Genomic DNA, 20154 nt, shown 5'->3' with positions numbered 1-20154 from the left:
TTTATAATATATATAGGTTTGGCGCACTTTGTGTTGTCGAACCACGAGTTGTGAGAGCAATTCGAGGTGAGAGGCAACTACTAGCACCGAAGAGCCTGTACAAAAACAAATGAAGTGGCCAAAGTTAAAACTAAAACCTTTCTTATTTGACGTATTAAAAACAATAGCGCCAATTGAGTGCCATTTTATAATGTGAAAAAGCATCATAAGCGATGATAACGCATACTAAAACCTGTCGTACGAGTATCACCTCGAATATAGGAGATACGTGTCGACGATAATGGCTATATATGCTGCATCCCATCTACATTACTCTCTTGTACAATATATATATATACATGATTGCTTCATTGAAATTTTTATGAGCAAACGATGGACATCGATCCAAGCGTTTGAGTAAAAAAAAAAAATTAGTTGGCGCACACTTTGATTATCGACCTGTCGAGTGCTCGCAGCGTGTTATTTGTACGCTACGTTTTGAACGTGCACCCCGGCACCCTTGGATTTACAATTTTGGACGTATACCACCGATTCTGTGTTAACTTGAAAATTCAAACACACGCGGCTTGAAACATTAGAAAACAGCAAAAAAAAAAAAAAGTAAATAAAAAACGATTACTCTACAACCCGCCATCACTGGCGCTCCATCGATGTACAACATACCAATACGCGCTATACACATGTGTATATATGTATGCGCTCAAATATAAAATGAATAGACTTTCACTCGGATCATAACAAGAAGACACACGCTCTCCCGTAATCGCAGCTGGTACTTACTTGTACTCTCTTACACTGCAAACTCGTAATGTTTTCGCATCGAGGAGTCCCATCGGGACCGATATAATTTTCATCGGGAGATCTAGATCGCACCGCGTACACACATCCTATGTATTTACCGTATATTATGCTTGTATACGCTTGAAAAACGAAAGTCCAAAACTAATAGCTTTTGGATAGGTGATGGGTGTACACGCGGAAGTCGAGCGCATACCGATCGAGATCGGCAAAAGTAAAAGCTGGGATGAAAATGGTAATGTAAAACGATCTCGGATCGGTATGTGCATTAACGAGGAAAAAAACGACCTTGCGGCTTTCTATTGTAAAAACATAATAAATACATATTATACCTACGAGCGATTCCTACGTGGAATCGGAAGAAGAGGAGAAAAATAAAAATTCAGTGAGCGCCGGAGATGTAAATTGAGGTGTACATGTGCTCTGTTGCCCGTTTTCACTTTTGGCTTTTATTGCCCGCTTATTTGGCTGAATATCTTTGCTTCCTCGGAACATACGTATAATCAAAGTTTGGATTTATTCCGCTCAATCAAAAGTGCAGTTTCGAAGATACCCCAAAGTCGTAAATCAACAAAACAAAATCTTCCTTTTTTTTTTTTACTCAAATTTTTAAAACAAATCAACCATCGCTCCGCAAATTGTTGGTATGACCCACACTAAACTGCTTTCAACCCCAACTTTATCCTCTCATTCCAACAACCATCTCCCACTTTCTCACGATGGCCCGTTTTCCCTCGCATATACACGGACAAAAAAGCCTCGGATTTAAGCGCTCGTATATGTACCTATTCCCGAAAGGAGCGCAGCGCATCTCACGGATGCATATACAACCTTATAATCTCAAGATTATCCAGATTCGCCTTACGCGTTATACGTTACAAGCCCCCCCCCTCCCTGTGCGAGCCAGATGGAGTAGTTTATGGTACATAATATATTTTTCCTTCCCCCCCCCCCAAATTTTTTCTACAAAATAGACTCCAATTGGGTGTGTGTGTATTTTATCTATACCATATGAGACAGTTTTTGTATGACATGTATATAATTATAATTAAGAGCATGGAGACGTACACGTTTACTCGCTAAAGCATGATTATACGTTTGTACAATGTAATTTTTTTTTTTAAATATAATATATGTATAGGTAATGTTCAATTCGACGGTCGAGGACACTCGCTCGTTTATTACAATTCAGATAATCACTAAACTATTGATGCACCCGTAATCCGTCAGTATAATGATACATTCATGTACTCGCAGACACCCATCAATCCCAATAAAACGCGTATCCCCTCCGTTGTACAAGTGTCAGCTCATCAGTATCATCAGACCCCCCGATCGGCCGCATTGGACTCATCTTCCGAGGCCAGCACGGTGTTGTTGTAACCATCGCCAACGTCACCCCTCGTCCCTGGGCCCTGTCTCTGCCAATCCCTGAACATGTCGTACAAAATGGTAACCCTCGAGTTCTCCGCCACGTTGTCCCTGACGCTGAGCCGGTCCTCCGCGTTCGACTCGATCTGCACGAACAGCTGGTCCATTTTCCCGGAAATCGTCTCGTAGCCCAGCGTCACGTTGCCAAAGCCAACGCCACCGTCGACGAGCCTGACGTTGCCGTTCATGCCCAGCGCGGCCGCGAGGACGCAGTTTATCCGGTGCCTCGGGGGTGAAGTCAGCGTCAGTCGCATCGACGAGGACACGCTCGTCGTCGAGTTTGTCGTCGCCAGGACGAGGCTCGAGCGCCTCGCCTCCGACTCGGGGATGAAGTCGCCCTGCATTAGCCACTGATCGCTATACAATATGCATACACATACAACAATTGATTAACGCGCTGGTGGTGACACAAAATTTAAATGAAATCATTCGAAACTCACCCATTCAAAGTTGGAAGCGCGAGCAGGAGCAAGGAACAACGCGCGATTACCGATCTCCCCTGCATCGTTGTTGCACCTCTCTTTCTCTATATGTATACCGATCTATTGTGTATATCCAGAGAGCAGTTTTGAAAACTATCCGCGACGACGTGTGCCCTGCTGCTCGTGCATACCGAGAGAGAGAGAGGGAGGAAAATTCTCGATCGCGACCCAGAGCGCTAGCAGGGAGACCTTGACCGGTATCCGTGACCCGATCGGATCGAGTGAGCAACGGTGCCGATTAGATAACGCCGCCACTGGCTGCGATTGATCGTCATCGGTGGGATGCAAGATCGGCCAAATTGCATGACTTTTTGTGTTTTTCACACACGCCGATGCGTCCCCTTTTGTCGATGATGGAGCAGAGATCGTTATCCTATACTCATCGTCCTTGCGCCGGAAGATTAATTTCGCGCATCTGTCGTAATTTAATACACGCGATTTTTCACATACGATACAAATTTTAATACAGCCAAGTGTATGGGTATATTCTGGTACGTCTAACCCGTGACAACGTCAACAACAATAGGCACATACGCGTACGATCGAGCGAGCAATTGCGCTGGTGCCGATCAATCAAGCGGTGTCCCTTTTCTCGCGCGATGGTTCAACGACCTCGCGCGTACACACGCACATTCTTCCGTCGATTTCATCAAACGATGTGCACTTGTCCACACGTACTATGTACTTTGCAATAACTTAGATACGTACACCATACCGATCACACGGCTCTTTCACATTATTATCATCATTTGTACTCTTTTCGGCACTTGAAAAAAACAAAGTGACTGTACGAACGAAACGACACAGCGTGAAAGAGAGAGAGAGAGAGAGGGTACAAAAGTAAGTGTTGTATTATAGGTAACGAAGGCGAACAAATGTCGTACACATGCCCTCACGCAGCGCGGATTCGGACCCAACTATTGTAAGTGTAAGCCAGTCGGTGCGTATATGGCTCGTCGGGTGTACAGTTAAGCGGAGCTGGCGTATATATATACGCCATGCGATGCGTATGTACTACATATGTAGTACATACATAAATATATGCCCTGTATGAAAGAGAGAGAGAGAGAGAGAGAAAATTGTGACAGCATTAGCATGCGTAGGATGGAATTGAAGCGGTTGGCGGTGGCTTATTTTCGCCAACCTCCTTCGTATGCAAAAAGTCAAAGAGGAGTAGGACGCCGAACGGATGTATTTGCGGATGCAAAGGTTACCGTCGGCTATGCGTACATGTACACGCGTATACGCACTCGTAATAGGCCAGAGTCCGATATACACGCGCATACGCAATAAACCGTTTCACTCTTGGTTTTTCACGCATCACTGATGTATAAAGATAATATAAGAAATCGGTACTGTGGTAAGTGTGCACGTCGTTAATATTACTATTAATTTTTTTTTTTTTTTTTTTTTTTTCAATACAAGTAGCAGAACAAGTCCAACAAAAAAATATTTATGTAGATATCACAGCTGAGTGCGTACGAGGGATCGTTATTTGTTCCGCAAAAATCGGTTGATTGTTGCTCGCATCTTAAACACACACGCGGGGGTGTGTGCGTGTACATCAACGCGGAAACATTAAATTAACCCAAGCTCTCGCCTCCCCCATATTCTTCTTTGCAAGGTTTTTCCGAGCCGCACAATGACATATATACGCACACGCGAACCGTGACGTCGCTAATAAAGTATCGTACACCGATAACCATACGCCATGGAGAGACGATGCGACGACCGCGGGGTGCGCTCTCTGTTATAACAATACGTACACGCGAATAATCGAACAAAAACAAACCCTGTAGGTCTGACAAAGGACTTTTTTTTTTTTTTTTTTTTTTTTTTTTTTTTTTCATCGCGTATCGTGTACATGAGTGTGTTACGACAGCTGCGAGACGACAGCTCGGGTTCTAATGATCTCGCGATTGGACGTGGATCTAATGGCGTCGAGCTTGAAAGGAGATGCTATTGCCCGTGTCGTTGAATTGTTAAAAACCTACGCGTGGATGTATATGGATGTCTTTTTTTTTTTTTTTTTTTTTTGTTTGTCCCACTCGAGCGTGCGTGTTACATCAAGATGATGCAAATGTTGCGAAAAAGCACTCGGTGATCATTGGAAAAGTCTCTCGTGTATACGCGCGGTTGGCGTTGGTACATATACGACCAATGTACAATGGCATGTGTAATCAATTGTATGCAAAGAAGCGCGCGTTTCGTGAACAATCAAAAGTATTATATACGCATATGATAATTGATCGGTCACGATGTTATAAATATATATCATCACGGTAATGATCAAAGTTTATGGTTTACGGTGACGAGGGAAAGCTCGTTTTTGTGGCAAATCGAAGAGTCCGAAACAATGTACTCGCAGCCACGGAGGGACCGAAAAGTAGCCGCAAAACCCCGACGATACGTGAAGAAAAAAGGGGGACGACAGAGATGACGATTCGTCAAGAGGAGAGAGACGCGCGGTCTTTCGGACCCCAGTCACGATCCATACGCTGGCACGGGCCGAACGAAAAAGTGGAAAAAAAAAGAGGAAGCCCCAAGCACGTATACGCGAGCGAGGCGCTCTGCCGTGCGAGAGGTCCCTCGGAAAAAGCTCGCCGCGTGTCCACTTGCCTCCCGCGACCGGGGCCGACAACAACAGCCCGATATACCGATCGATCGGCAACAGATAAGCGAACCTTCCGCGTTACGACGAGAGAAACTTTTGCGCGTTGGATATAAAACGAAAGAAAAAAAAAGAACTCCGGGACTTTCGCTCGGTCCATTGGCTCCGCGCAGGAGGACATATACAACACCACAGCGGACAAAACAGTGGCCGGGTGATAACAAGCCGAGTTATGCGCGCCGGGTCGTCGATCGGCGCGTGACTTCCGGCTCATCGGAGGAAAGAGAGCAGCCCATGGCGTCCGAAAACGGTGTCCAATTTGGCGGGGCTCGGCCGGAGTCAGACAGCGGCAGTCGTCAGGCGCGCTGGTACGGAGTCGAGAGCCACGAGCCGATCTACGACGTCCTGGACGCGCCGGGGAAGAGGTCGGCCGAGGAGAGACAGAGGCTGCCCCCGGAGCCGATCTACAGCGTCGTGGACAAGCCGGGGCGCCGGCTCGAGGAAGGAGTAGTTGGGAGACGGGAGGAGCTGGAGAATTGGTTGAGGAGCGCGTCGAGGAGGCGCGAGGCCATGCTTGCCGGGGAGGACGAGGTCGGATGGGCCAGGGAGCCCGGGCTCGTCTCCAGGCCCAGGGGCATCGTCGGCCTCGTCGAGCCGTACAGGTAGGGCCGCGGTTTTTTTCTCTCTCTCTCTCTCTCTCTCGATCGGATCGGTTGGCTTTTCAAGTCGTGGACTCTCGAGTCTCGACCGGTGGGATCATGATTTTTTTTTTCTTTTTTTTCATTCAACTTTTGATACTATGGGGGTATCCGCGCGTACTTAAAGTTTTTCATGTGCATAATATTCATACGGTTCTCTTCCAATGCAACATTGTTTGCAACTTGTTGATGCGCTCGCTAGCATTTTTTCTCGTCAAGTCCCGGCAAACTTGTAAAAGGAGCGAGCCTCCTATACGAAATCGTTTGCGTCTCGACTTGGCGATCGATCGGCAAAGTATGAGAGAGAGAGAGAAAAAAAACATTCCAGAATCCAGCATTGCCCCGAGGATGGAGGTGGAGAAATCCCGCGCAGCGAGTACATACTCGAAGAGGAGGAGCTGGTAGAGGAGATGGTGGACACGGTGAGCGAGGTCCTACGGCGCGACAATCGCGAGGGGCGGTTGAGCTGGCAAAGTGCAAACGAGCCGCGGGAGGACGTGGCGCTCAATGACTCCGCGACTCTGGTGCCAAACGATTTTCCCGGTGACCTCGATGGGGACGGAGTGGAAACGAGGAGCGACGAGAACAACAACGACAAAGCCGTCCCGGTGGGCGTCAAGTACGAGGAGCGGCCGGTCGACGTGCCGGTGGACGGGGCGGAAGCTGGTAAGCCACTACCGATCGACCCTAGACTATACGCACAGCGTCCGTTATGGCTCCTAATATTTACCCACGCCGAGAGAGGATGTGACCGAGACAGGTGCAAAAAGCAGCGTGTTTATACACAATTGCACGTATGTGATAGATACGAGCGCGAGGCTCATTTGCAAGTCGTAAGCGCCGATTTTTTCCTCTCGGGGAGAAACTCGCCGAACGCCGTTGTAATAAACCGCGCGCGGAGGAAGTGCCGTGCTGATTTTTCTTTTCCTCGCAGCGTCCCGATGGGCGGCCGCAGAGATCCAAATTTATGCATAGCCGTTCAGCAAAGTCATCATCACGCGGTTGTTGGAAAGTTATCGATTCACGATCGTTAACGACTCTGTTGTGGGTATGGATTTTTTTTTTTTTTTTGCTTCCCCCCGCCTTCTTTCTATTATTCCCTGTGTATATGTATACACGAGGTGGCTCTTTTTTTTTATCATTTCGGCGCGCTCATTCGCGCGTGAAAACTACATGCGCTGGATTATTATGCACGGAGAGTGTATACGTATATATACTTACGAATGAAATATCGAAAGTTGAAATCTCCCTCTGGCCTCGATCTTGTCGTCCATGTGCACATCCACTTTCGACAAAAGAACAACCTTTCAAGCTGGTGCTACTTAAAGGAAGCCGATGCCACTTTTCCGTTGTTTTATGCTATATATTACGTAAAATACATATTTCCAATCAATTATCATCGGCGCGTCTTATAATTGTTTCACTTCTCTACAGGTGTGTATTGGGTATACGTATATGTATACCGCGTGATTTACATGCAAGCCGTATGCATGTTCTCTCGCGAAGACGAGCCAAAGAGAGAAATATGTAGACAAGAGTACGGTGTATCTATATATACATGCATACATAATAATATTATGGTGCACACACTGCGTACATAATATAGCCATCACGAGATGCACCAAACACTCATGTAGCGGTATGTGTTACGACTCTCTCTCTCTCTTTATTATATCCTATACCATATAGGTATGCGAGCTCACGTCAAAGTCCACGTAAAATCACAAGATAGAGGGAACCTCGAGGGGTTTTTTTTCATTTAACGTACAGACCTTTAATCGTGTGAAAATTACGCGAATAAGAGTGGATGCGTAAAAAAATGTATCGAGAGTAACGTTGCTAACGTTGTGACTTTACCTCTTTAATCGTGTAAATCAGCTTAGAAAACAAGTTTAATCTTCGAAAATACAAGCTGAGCTGGTATGGTTAAAGTAATTGTGGTTGAATCAAAATCGAAGGGGTTTTACACGTACTCTCTAAATTTGAAATAGTGAAAATTTCCCTACTTGCGAAAGTGAATCAAGATTTTCACTGGCTAAAAAGTGAAAAATCAGGATCGATTATTCGCGCCCAATCGTTATACATTTTTATTCCAAATATTCATCAGTATAATATAACGAACAATCTTGATCCAAATGAATATAATTGTATAGCCCATTTATATTATTTTAAGTGGTACCAGCAACAAGTTAATCAACTAATTGAAACAGTGAAACGTCAACTTGGTAGAAATATTGAATATTGACTAAAATCCACTATTTCACAGTGAATATTCACCAGTTCAACCAAGTTATAAGTATACACAACTTTGAAATAGTTAAATCACTTGTTTCATTGTTTAAACAATGTATATTCACTATTTAAAAAAAGTTGTACACTATTTCAAATATGGAGAGCAACTTAAATTTGACAAAACGGTATTTGCGCCTCTCCATAACACGCGAGATTCGTTTTCAATTGAGTTTGTGGTGATACGAAAAAAGCGAGGATACATTATTTTCATAAACCTCAACATACAAAAATGTTGCACTAAGCGCGGGACAAGACGCTATACCCATGTCCCCTTGTTTTTCCTTTCCTCGCTAAAGCCCTTGTTATTATTTACTTTTTTGTTTTTACAATATAATAATACGTACCCCGTGTCACTCCCATAGAAACTCCTTGACGCAACAACTTACTATGTTATACACGATGATTACACTGCAAATAAAGCTTCTCATGCGCAAACATCCCCACGCGAATCCACATAGCCGGAACTCCCTATATATACCCGTACGGGTAAAATAATATGCACATGTATGCAAACACGTTGCAACGCTGGAAAATGCAAATATGAGCCCATATATATACACATCGCAGTATGCATCCCCTCCGACGCTAATGGCATAGGTACACATAGAGAGAAGATGACCGATCCCCATGTGTGTATGTATACCTGGCATGTAATAACTCGGAAATTATGTCGTTTCGCGTAGCGCATTCCCATATGCGCGTGTGCCCCCTCTTCTGCTTCTTCTTCGCTTCACTTCTATATATCGGTTCTATCATCCGCGAAACGGAGCCTCTCGCCATCGGGCACCAACACCGCACAGCCCAAGAGATGATTCTCCCGGCTCTCCCGCGACATGTGGTCAGCGCTGCCCGCCAAGAGAGAAATGCACGGGCTCTGATGATGGCTATCAGGGATATACATGTATATATGTACAAGCAAGTGATTCATCGCTGGAGGTACACTGGCCCAGCTGATGGGGATGACCATTATAGGTCACGGTCCGTAGGGGGGTGCGTGTATATATGGTGGCTTGGTTTTTTTTCAACAAGCACTTTTCTTACCAACACTAGAGAAAAGATTCCATTTCCGTTTTGATCGATGGGTGAGTTGTTTCTTTTGGTTGATCGGTTTGCAGCGTCAGTACGGTTAGCCTGTATATATATATATATATATATGCTTCTTCATTGCGGTTCCGTGTCTGTCGTCCATTTAGGCCAAGGGCTACTTTCTACTCTTTTCTTTATTTTTTTTTTTTTCATGTATCAAACACATACTCGACTGTCCGTCATTCCTGCGGGACTGAAACAAAAAAATAATAAAACTCGCGCAGAGAACAATTTTGTTTTTCGACTTTTTACTCTTTCGTTTCGAAGTGACCACGATCGTTTTATCAGTTTTCAAACACTTTGAGAGAAATTTTCTTTTTCCCTTGATAATATGCATTTTTTTTGTTCACAAGAATGTCAATTCGACGCCGTTATTTGAAATTAAAAAATTATTCCAGCAAACAAGTGCAATATATACATGTTTAAACACTTTTTCAAATACTTTGATTCTTTTTTTTTTTTTTGTTCTTTCAAATCGTGATGCATTTTTTGTTTTATTAAAATTTTTCGTTGAAAGCAAATTGAAAAATTATTCACGTTCGGACCATGAAATTACGATTCTTTTGAAGAAAACGTACAGGAAAAAGATTTACTGCGACCCCGCGGGTGGATTACCTATTAAAATAAGTCGTACGATATGAAAAAAAGTAAGCCAAGCCTGAGTCATGACTAAACAATTTGATATACGTATGTATACCCACGTAGATGAAAAATCTCTTTTTTTCGCGATTACTCGATATACCCGCAACCGAAGCACGATAACGTTATATATACGTACGTACAGGGAAGACACGACGACAGGTGTTTGACCGGTGCGAAGGCTTTAATGACCGCAGGATGAAACTCACGCGGGTTTTACCGTATAACGAGAATTTTTCCGGCGTCTGTGTTTTCTGGTACACCACGTAAGTACACGCGCATCAGGAGCACCGAACGTTACACACCGCGTGTGATTGCTCGGCTAAACCGACCGTGCGATTTTTTCATCGGCCACGAGGGTTTTTCACGCTTAGCTCAACTCTTTCCACTCTTGACGAACGATACATTTTTTTTTTTTTATTTCCCCTACGTTTTATCGTTACATTATAATTTGAGTCCAGCGAGAAGACGCGACAGATGCCAGGGACATCGTAGAAATCGCGCGAAATGGCCTTTTATGTTTACGTACCATCTACATGATTGATCGAGTGAGCTCGTTGTGTGCCGTGTTTGCTTTGCAAATTTCACGGAGCGCGGCTGCTTTTCGAGAAAAAGAAAATCTCTTATTGTACGTGATGACCGCGTGGGAATTTTCCCTCACCGCGTACCCACAGCGATCGCGCGCCGATTCCGGAATCGCATTGAAAGCAAGAAAACCGAAATGATCGTTGTTACGGCGTTTCGGACAAATCCTCCCATTTACTCTAATTGCCGTGCAGAAAAAAAAAAGCACGCACGGGAGCAGGACGGTATCCAGGCATACAAAGGAAGTTCCACTTTGCAGAAAGAAAAAAAAAAAAAAAAAAAAAAGTTCGGTCCAGAGAGAATCGACACGAGGCCGAGAAACTCCTGGGACATTTAGTGGTGGAAGAAGCCGACCATATGGTGCCCGGGATGATAAGACACAAAAGTGCAGCAGCGGCGTCGGCGCCATCATCAGAAAAGGAGGCTAAAGCCGAACCGGTATATCGCGACGATTATTCCTCCTCCTTTGCGCGCCTCTCGCTGCAACGTCTCTACACACACATGTACGTGCAGCGGCAACATAAGCGACCGACAGAGGCTACTTTTTTTCTTTTTTTTTTTTTTTTCCTTTCTTTCCACTGCTCGCTCTCGGCGCTACTGCTGCGATTTTCCTTAACTTATTAGACTCCGGTCTTGGACTATGCACTTGGCATTGCGCCTCGCTTGCCGTAACTTCGAGTGCCGTTGAGTCGAGAACGACGCGTTCGTGTGGTTCGTCAATTGGTTTTTTTTTTTTTTTTTTTTTTTTCTCTCTTTTCTCATAGAGCACAGGTTTGATTGTTTTTTAATATGCATCGAAAGTGCTATGAGTCCGAGAATTCTAATTGGATGTACTTTGCACACGTGAGTAGAACGATTTTTTTTTTGTTTTGACAAGTTAAAAAAGTATCGTTAAAAACAATTTCAACCACGCGAACTAGCGTAGGTCAGTTGGTTGAGTTGAGCTCGTAACGTAATTTTTCTGCCAGAGGTACGAATCACTTCGAGACTCGAGCTGTTGCCACAAAAGTATCTCGTTGTTATAATAATTATAAAAGGACACGATGTGACGTACCGCCATAGTGACGCTTAAACAAATAAACAGGAGTCTTAGCTATCAATTCGCTTTCTTTTTTTTTTTTAGTGTGCTATGCATCATAGTCGTGCAGAGATATCAGTAACCTGTCTCAATCATCCCTTAGAAAATACAAATGCTCACGTTCGCGCCGTTAAAAATCACATATTTATGCCGTTCGAGTTTCGGGGGTTTGTGCTTTCACGTTGTTCATTTAAATCTTCAAAAGCTGTTTGTTCATCTCTTACGTCATAAGTATATTAAATAACGTTTAAAAATAAATTTTGAAATCACGAGTTTGAATTATAATTCGATTCCACTTGACTTGATCGACATTCAAATTTTCGTCGATTCAATCGATGAAGGAGAAAAAAAAAAAAACAATAATAAAAAAAATTATTCACCCTCCGTCGTTGAATCCTGTTCATATAATATTGATTTTATTAATATTATTATTATTATTTTTTTTTTTTTAAGTAAAACAAAGACACACACGTCTTAATTAATAATAAACACGGCGTAATATCATAATCACTCGCATCTTTTAGAAAATATCGCACGTCAACTCGGTATGGTCAATTCAAAATACAAACAAAAAAAAAAAAAAAAAAATGTTAACGCACACAAATGAAGAAAAAAAAGAGAAACAACTTGCATCCGATTTCAATATCGACAGTTCCGATGGTCGTAACGCACTGAAAAATCGGCAAATACGATATTTCTAACTAAATTACCACTCGTTCCGTTCCAAGTATACTCCTCCAACCCTTCATCCTCTTTCCCCAAGCGGCCTTTTAACAACTTTCTCCCGTCTCGTGTATACCTACTGCTTGTAAAAAAAAACAATGCGTTCCCGCCAAAGCATACACACGCAATGTATCAGATCAATACCCAACACAAATAACGATTCTGCAAGTACACCTTGCTTCTCTTCCTCGTTTGCGTGGATACGCAATGCACTTATTTAATAAGAGCTGATGCGCCGCAGGTGTGTCGAGCTCTTCCTCGATACTTTTTCTTTTCCTCCATTTATTAAATGGCCCATTGTCATGGCTTATTTATCATCGATAATCGAGCAATACATATACACCTTAGCGCGGTCGATCGGATGCTGCTCGAGCGTTGCACTGTTGGTTTTTTCGTTTTCCTCCATCGACGAGTAGTCCGTAATGTATGGATCGTTTTCACTTTATACACAATTAATATACACATCTTTTTTGTGTTTCAAAAGTAAACGTGGGTCCACCTACCTAAAAATCGAAAGACGTGTACATACGTATCACTGAAATTTCTCGAGATACTTAATGAATGGTACACGTACATGATATATATCCCGAGAGATCGGCAACCTCTCGATCGCGAAAGCAAAAGCTGTGCTCGCTACAACCAAGCACGTGTTATATATAGTACCACTGAGCAACTCGGTACAATACGATGTTGCACGGGGGTAAAAGTCCGCGACGCGGAAAGAAAAATTTTCTCCCGGTCGAATCGTACGCAATTTAACGCACCTACTCGCTTCTATATATATATATGTACGTAAACAAACGACCACACGCGTAGATGCGTTTTGTATCCATACGTTATAAACGGATTTATTGTGATAATCATTATATGTATGTATGGCTCCATCCGTTGTTGTCACTGATGCGCGCGAGATTCTTAGAATTACATTATCCCCGCATTAGGCACGAGAAACGTATAATACGCACGGCTGGACTCACGCGCGCGTCTGGTACACGTATAGATGCGTGCATGTAAAAAAAAAAAAAAAAAAAGAAAAAAAAACACAGTTGTACTACATCGCACGCAAGGATGGGTGTAGCGCGACGGCGAAAGGAAAACCATACAAGTATATACCTAATATACTCACTCTCTTGTACATAGATCGGCAAGTTTGTGTGGCTAACGTTGTAATTATGCGTTCACCCGCACACTCGGTACGTATCGGGATGATGATGATACTTGTGTTGCAGCGAAGAGGGAGAGAGAGAGAGAGAAAGTGGCCTTTGAGATTTTTATCGAGCAAATCGTATGTACAGTTGTAGCGATTGTCCGATAACTGCTTATTATGTAAAAAGTTTGCTCCACATCCTTTTTTTTTTTCCCAGCTTTTATTCATCATTTTTCTTTTTCTTTTCTCTTTCTCTCTGGTTCATTCATCGGTCGGAAGCTATACGCGTACTCTTTACCTTTTTGATATCGCTCGATTCCTTACACGCACAAGGGCTCGGTTATTACTCCGCTTCAACCTGCGATCGGTGAGAGGAAAGTCGCAAACAAACTCTTATCCCTGCGTAATGTGCATATAATATGTGTGTATACATACGCGCACCTAAATAAAAGCACACGTGATATAATTTATGACGTCACTAAAGTACCACGTCGAACGATCCCTCGGGGAGGATTTTCCACTCGACGCCGAGTACCAAATGAACGTGCACGTAGGGATACCGTAGAGGGAAAAACCTGTTGGCGGGGTCGTAACTTTAATTTTCATCGCGTCGGCGCGACCAGTTCGCGGATGTATTTTAATTTATCGCGTCCAACGACGCCACAATAAAAGTTCGTACAAAGGGCAGTTTAGCTTGGGGGGAAAAAAAGAAGGAAAGAGAATTGATATGGTTTCGTATTTTTTTCTTTTTGGTTTGATCGGCAGCCAACAACGAGCAGCACGACAAGGACAGTTTGAACGAGACCGGGAGCACGACGGGCGACACGGTGGACGGGGGCCCGGGAGGGGCCGCGGGTGGGCCCTCGAACGGCAACGGCCGGCACCAGCAGGTCCGCACCTCGGGCGGCGCCGACAACAAATCGTCACCGGAACGCGACTCTCGCCAGCAACGCTCGCACTCGCCGTCGTCACCCAAGTCGCTCGTGTCGAGGATACTGGCGCGCTCCAGGACCCCCGACGACCTCCTGGACCACTCCGAGCCATTGTGAGTCAACACTGGATAATCAAATTATTCGTGTTCATATTTTTCACTTTGTTTACCCAATGGAAAAGTGTGTCGAAACAATATTAACTGCCAGAGGTCTGACCGGGGCACTCGATATCTCGCTTAAATAAGCAGTTTTTTCGATAATCCTTATAAAATAACCAAAAATAACAATAACGCGCATGGGTAATTTAAGCGAAATATCGATCAGACCCCTGTTCGTAAGAAACGATTTCGACCAATAACTTGACCTTGAGATTAATTCTAGGGGGGTGGATATACGTAAGTATACTGTACTCTTGCATGTAACCGATTCGTAACCCATAACGATCACAAACAATTTACACGTAAAACTTACTTTTTTTGGATTTGGAAGACAATTTGTAGTACATGAATTGCTGTGCCGATTATTTTGCAAATGATAACACTGGTTGATGATTATTATTGTTTTCTAGCTCGCAACTATGGATAGTCCTGTCGAACGTGTACGGGCAGCTCGTGATAGTGATCACGATGGCCCTGTGCCTGGCCGAAGTCATGGACACGCCCGTGCCACTGCTCAGCCTTCAGGTACGGGGAAAAAAAAAAAACAGTCCTCATCCAGAGCAAAGCACGAAAAACGAGTTTCGTCGTGTTTTCCTCAATTAGCTCTGTTACGTTATATCGTACTCACAATCCTTTAGCAAAGAAAGAAAAAGGGTAACGTCGCACCGTATAAAGAGATAAGGGGCCGAAAGTTACACGCGACTGCGCGACTCTCTCGCGTGTTTTTTACGATAGGAAGCGTCGAAGGAAGAAAAAAAAATAAAGTCCCCTCTCGAGCCATAAACGCGGAAAAGGGAGCGCCCGCGGAGATGAGCCCTAATAATACCGGCATGGCCGTACGGCATTCCGATCCTTTCGATCGCAAAAACAACACGAAGAGCGCGAGTATGTTTTTATTTCATTTTTTTTTTTTTGCGAGAGCTCTCGACCGAAAATCTCGATCGTAAACCGATTTGGAACCGGCTGACGGAGCGCATGGCCCGAGGGAACTTTATTCATATTTTAAATTCATATCCACCTCGAAAAAGGGATGGCTCACTTTTCGAGGAACCTCGCCAAACCTTTGCGCTGGGAAAAGCTTCCTTCCATCACACGTACAAAGTGCGCAAACACTTGGGCGATAAATATTTCTCGCGCGCGTCCGCGAACAATAAAAACCTGTCGTCGCGATCCTTACCACATGTGGAGAGTAACGTAAGTAGAAAAAGAGAGAGAGAGAGAGATGGCACTTGGAGATGTGTCGCGCGTAAATTCAACTCTCTGGTGAGCGCGTGTACCGTGTACTATACATAAACATATTACGTAGTGTGGCGCGATCCGTTAGATGATGGTATACGGTTCGAAGGGAATCATTCGGGGGAAACCTGTCGTGGCAAGGTAATGTCGTTTCGACCGATATATTAAATTAAACACGTACTGGCCGAATTCGCTCATTGTATCGCGTATACGGCGAACGGACGCGGATTCGAAACGAAAAAAATTGTTGATCCATCGGTAGCACTCCCTCGGGATCCAAGCGGGTTTTGCAAACTGCACGTAAAACGAAGCCGAGAGGATGAAGAAGCACAAGGAGGTATAGGATGACGCACACCGCGCGTGGATATGTTATATGTACACGTCACAAGACGCGCGCGCGTGGAAGTACGTCGCGCAATTACGTGCTCCCTCTTCTCCCGTACCTCCCTTTCGTTCCTCGCGTTTCGCACGATTTGAAATTGCCTCACCAGCCGCGCGAAGAATCCATATACGCACCGGCTCGCTCGTGTCTCCTCGTGTATGCGATGGGCCATCGGACGCGTAAACATCGATAACACATCGGAGGTGCCAGATGAGCCCTTATTGCACAAGCACACCTTGTCATGTCACCGGACGGGAGCCAAGAGTTGGGGTTTTTTTCGTTAAGCAATCCAGCGGAAAGTGTATTGTTGAAAAAGGGAAGAAAAAAAAGAGAAAGGTAACTCGAGTATCGGTAAATCCCGGAAAGCGTCGAGCTACGTACAGTAATAATAAGCTGGACGCTCGGCGTAATCTTTGCGGCCTGCCAATCAAAGCCGGTGCACCGTGTACTCGCTCTCATTGGCTGCGGTACCGCGTGCGCCCAAAGACGAGCTCCTTTCTTCGCTCGGAGTTTTTTTTTTTGTTTTCCAAATTGAAAGCAACAACAATACCACATCCGTCAGAGGAGAGACGAGGGGCACAACGAGCCGCGGGCTATATCGTTCCGCGAAACATCGCGATGATCCACAGCCCCCCCGACGCGTACACATATAGACACTTGTAAACCTGTATATTTATACCGTGTGCATTTTAGATGTACAATATATTTTCCGTAGCGGTACTTTTGTTTCAATGTATATATATGTATGTACTTACCAAAGAAGAAAAAAATTAATAAAAGACATTTGTCCACAGGGTATATTCCTGATATACATGTACGTGGGCAGTATCGTCGTGATAATCGGCATCTACATGTGGGTCCTGGTGGACAGTTGCGGTAGCCTGCGCTCGGGGCCGGGTCTGCGGGACGCGGAGCTCGGCGGCGCCTCGCTCACGAGGTTCGGCTCCCTCAAGCGCGCCCACATATCCCGATCCAAGACCGCGCCCACAAGCTTTTACATAAGAGTCGGGGCGCTCGGTAAGTCGGCACTTTCGAAATCACGAGACTGCAAGCTCACGTGCAATCGGCATTGTGTTTCACGCGTTTATTGCAAATCGTGTATGTTGTTAAAAGTCACTCCTCGGCATATCGCTGTTGGTGGGTTGTTTGATCATCGTGGGTGTATGTCTGTGGCTTCCCGGACAAACCGGTTAACTTCATTTTTTTTTTCAATATTGAGGTAGTCCCGCGAAGCACATCTTTTTTTAGTGTACATACTTTCGTCCACACAAACTTATTAAATGATTCGAGTTACCGATTTCCCGTTGTCGGGACAAAACTTGGGCGATTAACTGCCATTTTCCCGGCCAAACCGAACAAGCGATGTAAAAAAATCGTTGCTGCAGCGAAAAATTGATGATTTTCTATGAAGAATACTGTATTTGGTCGTTTTGACCTTTTTATCGTGTTACTTTTCGTCGGTATCATCGTTTAAGTACGAAGTACTATACAGTACTGTGTTTGAGTAATAAAATGTACTACTCGATAACAACTAACTATAGTAAGCTGCAAGGCATGGCATATATATTTTCTTATAAAAGCGACTCGTAGCAAGGAAGTCCATTGCACTTTTTGATCACACTCGTAAAATATCCTCGAAAATCACGAAAATGGAGTTGATCGGTACGTTGGGGAAGCCACATATAATATTACATACACTTTGGGTGAAAAATACATGTACATATATATGTATAAATCAACGCGCGCGCGTGTGATTGCAGTGTTCGGCCTAGCCGCGCTTGTGTTCAACGGATTGGAGATGGCGATGCACTACATGATGCAGGGCGCCGAGTGCCTCAACGACATCATCTTCGTCCATCCGGTCTTGCACGGGCTCTTCACCTTCCTCATGATGCACTTTCTCTTCGTCAGATCGCAGGTCAGGATACCTACCCGCACGTAACATGTTTACGGGTGTACCGATCGAACAATCAAGCGAGTTTAAATACGCGACGTCAATTAACAGGTGCTGGTGGAAAGGTTCGGCCTGGCGGCGCGCTTTTGCTTCACCCACCTGGCGGCGACCAACATAGCCGTGTGGGCGCGCCTCGTTATCTGGGACTCGGCCCAGGAGTACACCTACTACGTCCACCTGGCCCAGCGCGGGCCGCTCAGTGCCGCCTCGCCCCTGAAGCTGCGGGGCTTTCCCGGCTCCTTGACCAAGCAGACGCGCGAGATACCCGGTGAGCGTCGATTGCTGAAGCCAATGTTTTGTTCCGTTACCTGTAACTTCACGTATCGCGTTGCAGATGACATCCCTTACGAGGAGGAGTTGCCGATGAACCGGTACGTGCCGATCTCCCAGGAGCAGATATCCCAGGTCGTCGCTTTGCAGGAGTGCTTTAACACCAACTCCCTCGGGCAGTTCTGGACCTCGAGTATGCCGATTTTGTACCCGTTCATCGTTCAGTTCAGGTGCCCATTGTTTTCCATGGATATACAGGCAAACGACGAAACTTTGATCGAGTCTTACCGATCTATCGTTTTTGTCGATGTAGTTTGATAGCCGCAGCGGTGACCTTCGTGATGGGCCAGAACGTCGGCCGGTCGAGCCGGTTGCTGCACAAAAAGTTCCACAGCATGAAGGACCTCCCGGGCTCGGGTAGGATGGGCTGTAGCGGTTCGAGCAAGGGCCTCTTTCTCGGTATCCTGTGCACGGTCGCTGGCATCGTGGCGATCCTGATATTCCTGGTGGTGCGCGAGGACGAGAATTTTCCCGTCGTCACCCTGACTTGGTTGACTTGCGGCACCCTGGGCACCATACTCGCCCTCAGCGGACTGATGACGGCCAGCGGACTCGTGCAGATCCGGCAGATGTCGGTGGTCACGAGAGCCCCCGCGGCCCTCGACACCCTGCTGTCCAATGTCGCGCTCTTCGGCGTTCAGCTCTACTCGGTGTTCACGATAGTCGCCTCGGCCTGCTCGTTGGCCACCCTCGAGCTCCAGGTAGGTTTATGATGCGTTTGACGATACACGGCAATACATACATGATTCGTGTGGTGGGACGGTTCATTAGGACACTGAAAACGAGCCCAACAAGGAGGTCGAGGACATGCGGGATAGGCACATCCTCCTGCTCACGACGTCGGCTCTGCAGCTGGTCCAGTGCTTCGCCCAGAGCACCCTGATAGCCGAGGCCTCCAAGAGATGCTGCATCACTCGTGTCCAGATCATGGCCAAGCCAGGCAGGCAGATCATCACGTTTCTACTGTTTAGCAATGGTGCGTTGGAACCATCTAAAATCTCACGTGCACATGTTGGTAGTTTACGATACCTTAAAATAACGTTTTGACAAACGGCTTGTAGTCGTGATGTGGACCTTCGACACCATAGTCACGCAAAACTGGATATCGCAAGAGCTACAGCTCAGGTTCTTCGGTATACTGGCGTGGGGCGTCATCTCGAGGATCGGCCTGCCGCTGCTCATATTCTATCGGTTTCACAGCTTCGTTTTACTATTCGAGGCCTGGAGCAAGTGCTACAGAACGATCAAGAGCGACCACCCGCTCAACTGACGACACACACTGGCCGACAAATTCTCCTTCAGGTATGTGCACACACTAGTTGTAACAGTATAGGAATTTTCTTGATTATCCTGAAACAAGTGCTCGATTCGTTTTCGATGAGAAGATTCAAGTCAAAGGTCTGGAGCAGCGACAAGAGCAAGAAGAAGAAGAAGAAGAAGAAACAGCCAAGCCAACGTTACCGCAAGCACCGCAACCTCGACTCCGGCTGTCGCCAGCGGGGCGAGAAGACGGCGCGGCGGGCCTATTTGCACCCCTACATGGACAGCGCGAGTTGGCTTTACTTGGACGCCCATCTGCCGTACGTAGCCCA

General features: G+C 45.5%; 2 protein-coding genes across 2 annotated transcripts; one reads left to right on the top strand and one right to left on the bottom strand.

Annotated features, from left to right (window-relative positions):
- Positions 1 to 1762: 1762 nt before the first annotated feature.
- On the bottom strand, positions 1763 to 3592 carry LOC106642330 (uncharacterized). The gene is made up of 2 exons (XM_014357080.2): positions 2670 to 3592; positions 1763 to 2586 (listed from the first exon to the last, which is right to left on the bottom strand). Exons 1-2 carry the CDS (start codon positions 2732 to 2734, stop codon positions 2121 to 2123), a joined length of 531 nt encoding a protein of 176 aa, XP_014212566.1. The 5' UTR covers positions 2735 to 3592; the 3' UTR covers positions 1763 to 2120.
- A 5798-nt stretch (positions 3593 to 9390) lies between these two features.
- Positions 9391 to 20154, top strand: LOC106642326 (proton channel OtopLc). Its single transcript, XM_089598727.1, is given in 11 exon segments — positions 9391 to 9394; positions 14336 to 14615; positions 15071 to 15185; positions 17073 to 17295; positions 18039 to 18196; positions 18284 to 18506; positions 18567 to 18732; positions 18816 to 19364; positions 19366 to 19538; positions 19624 to 19864; positions 19948 to 20154. Coding segments are annotated over 10 exon segments (2100 nt in total). The 3' UTR covers positions 19833 to 19864; positions 19948 to 20154.

The sequence above is a fragment of the Copidosoma floridanum genome, unplaced genomic scaffold (genome assembly GCF_036245765.1).
Source record: "Copidosoma floridanum isolate Cflo_tuat_1 unplaced genomic scaffold, Cflo_Japanese_pri ptg000006l, whole genome shotgun sequence".
In the NCBI taxonomy this organism is placed as follows: Eukaryota; Metazoa; Arthropoda; class Insecta; order Hymenoptera; family Encyrtidae; genus Copidosoma; species Copidosoma floridanum.
Note: the sequence above shows the minus strand (reverse complement) of the source record. Positions and strands in the feature narration are given on the sequence as shown.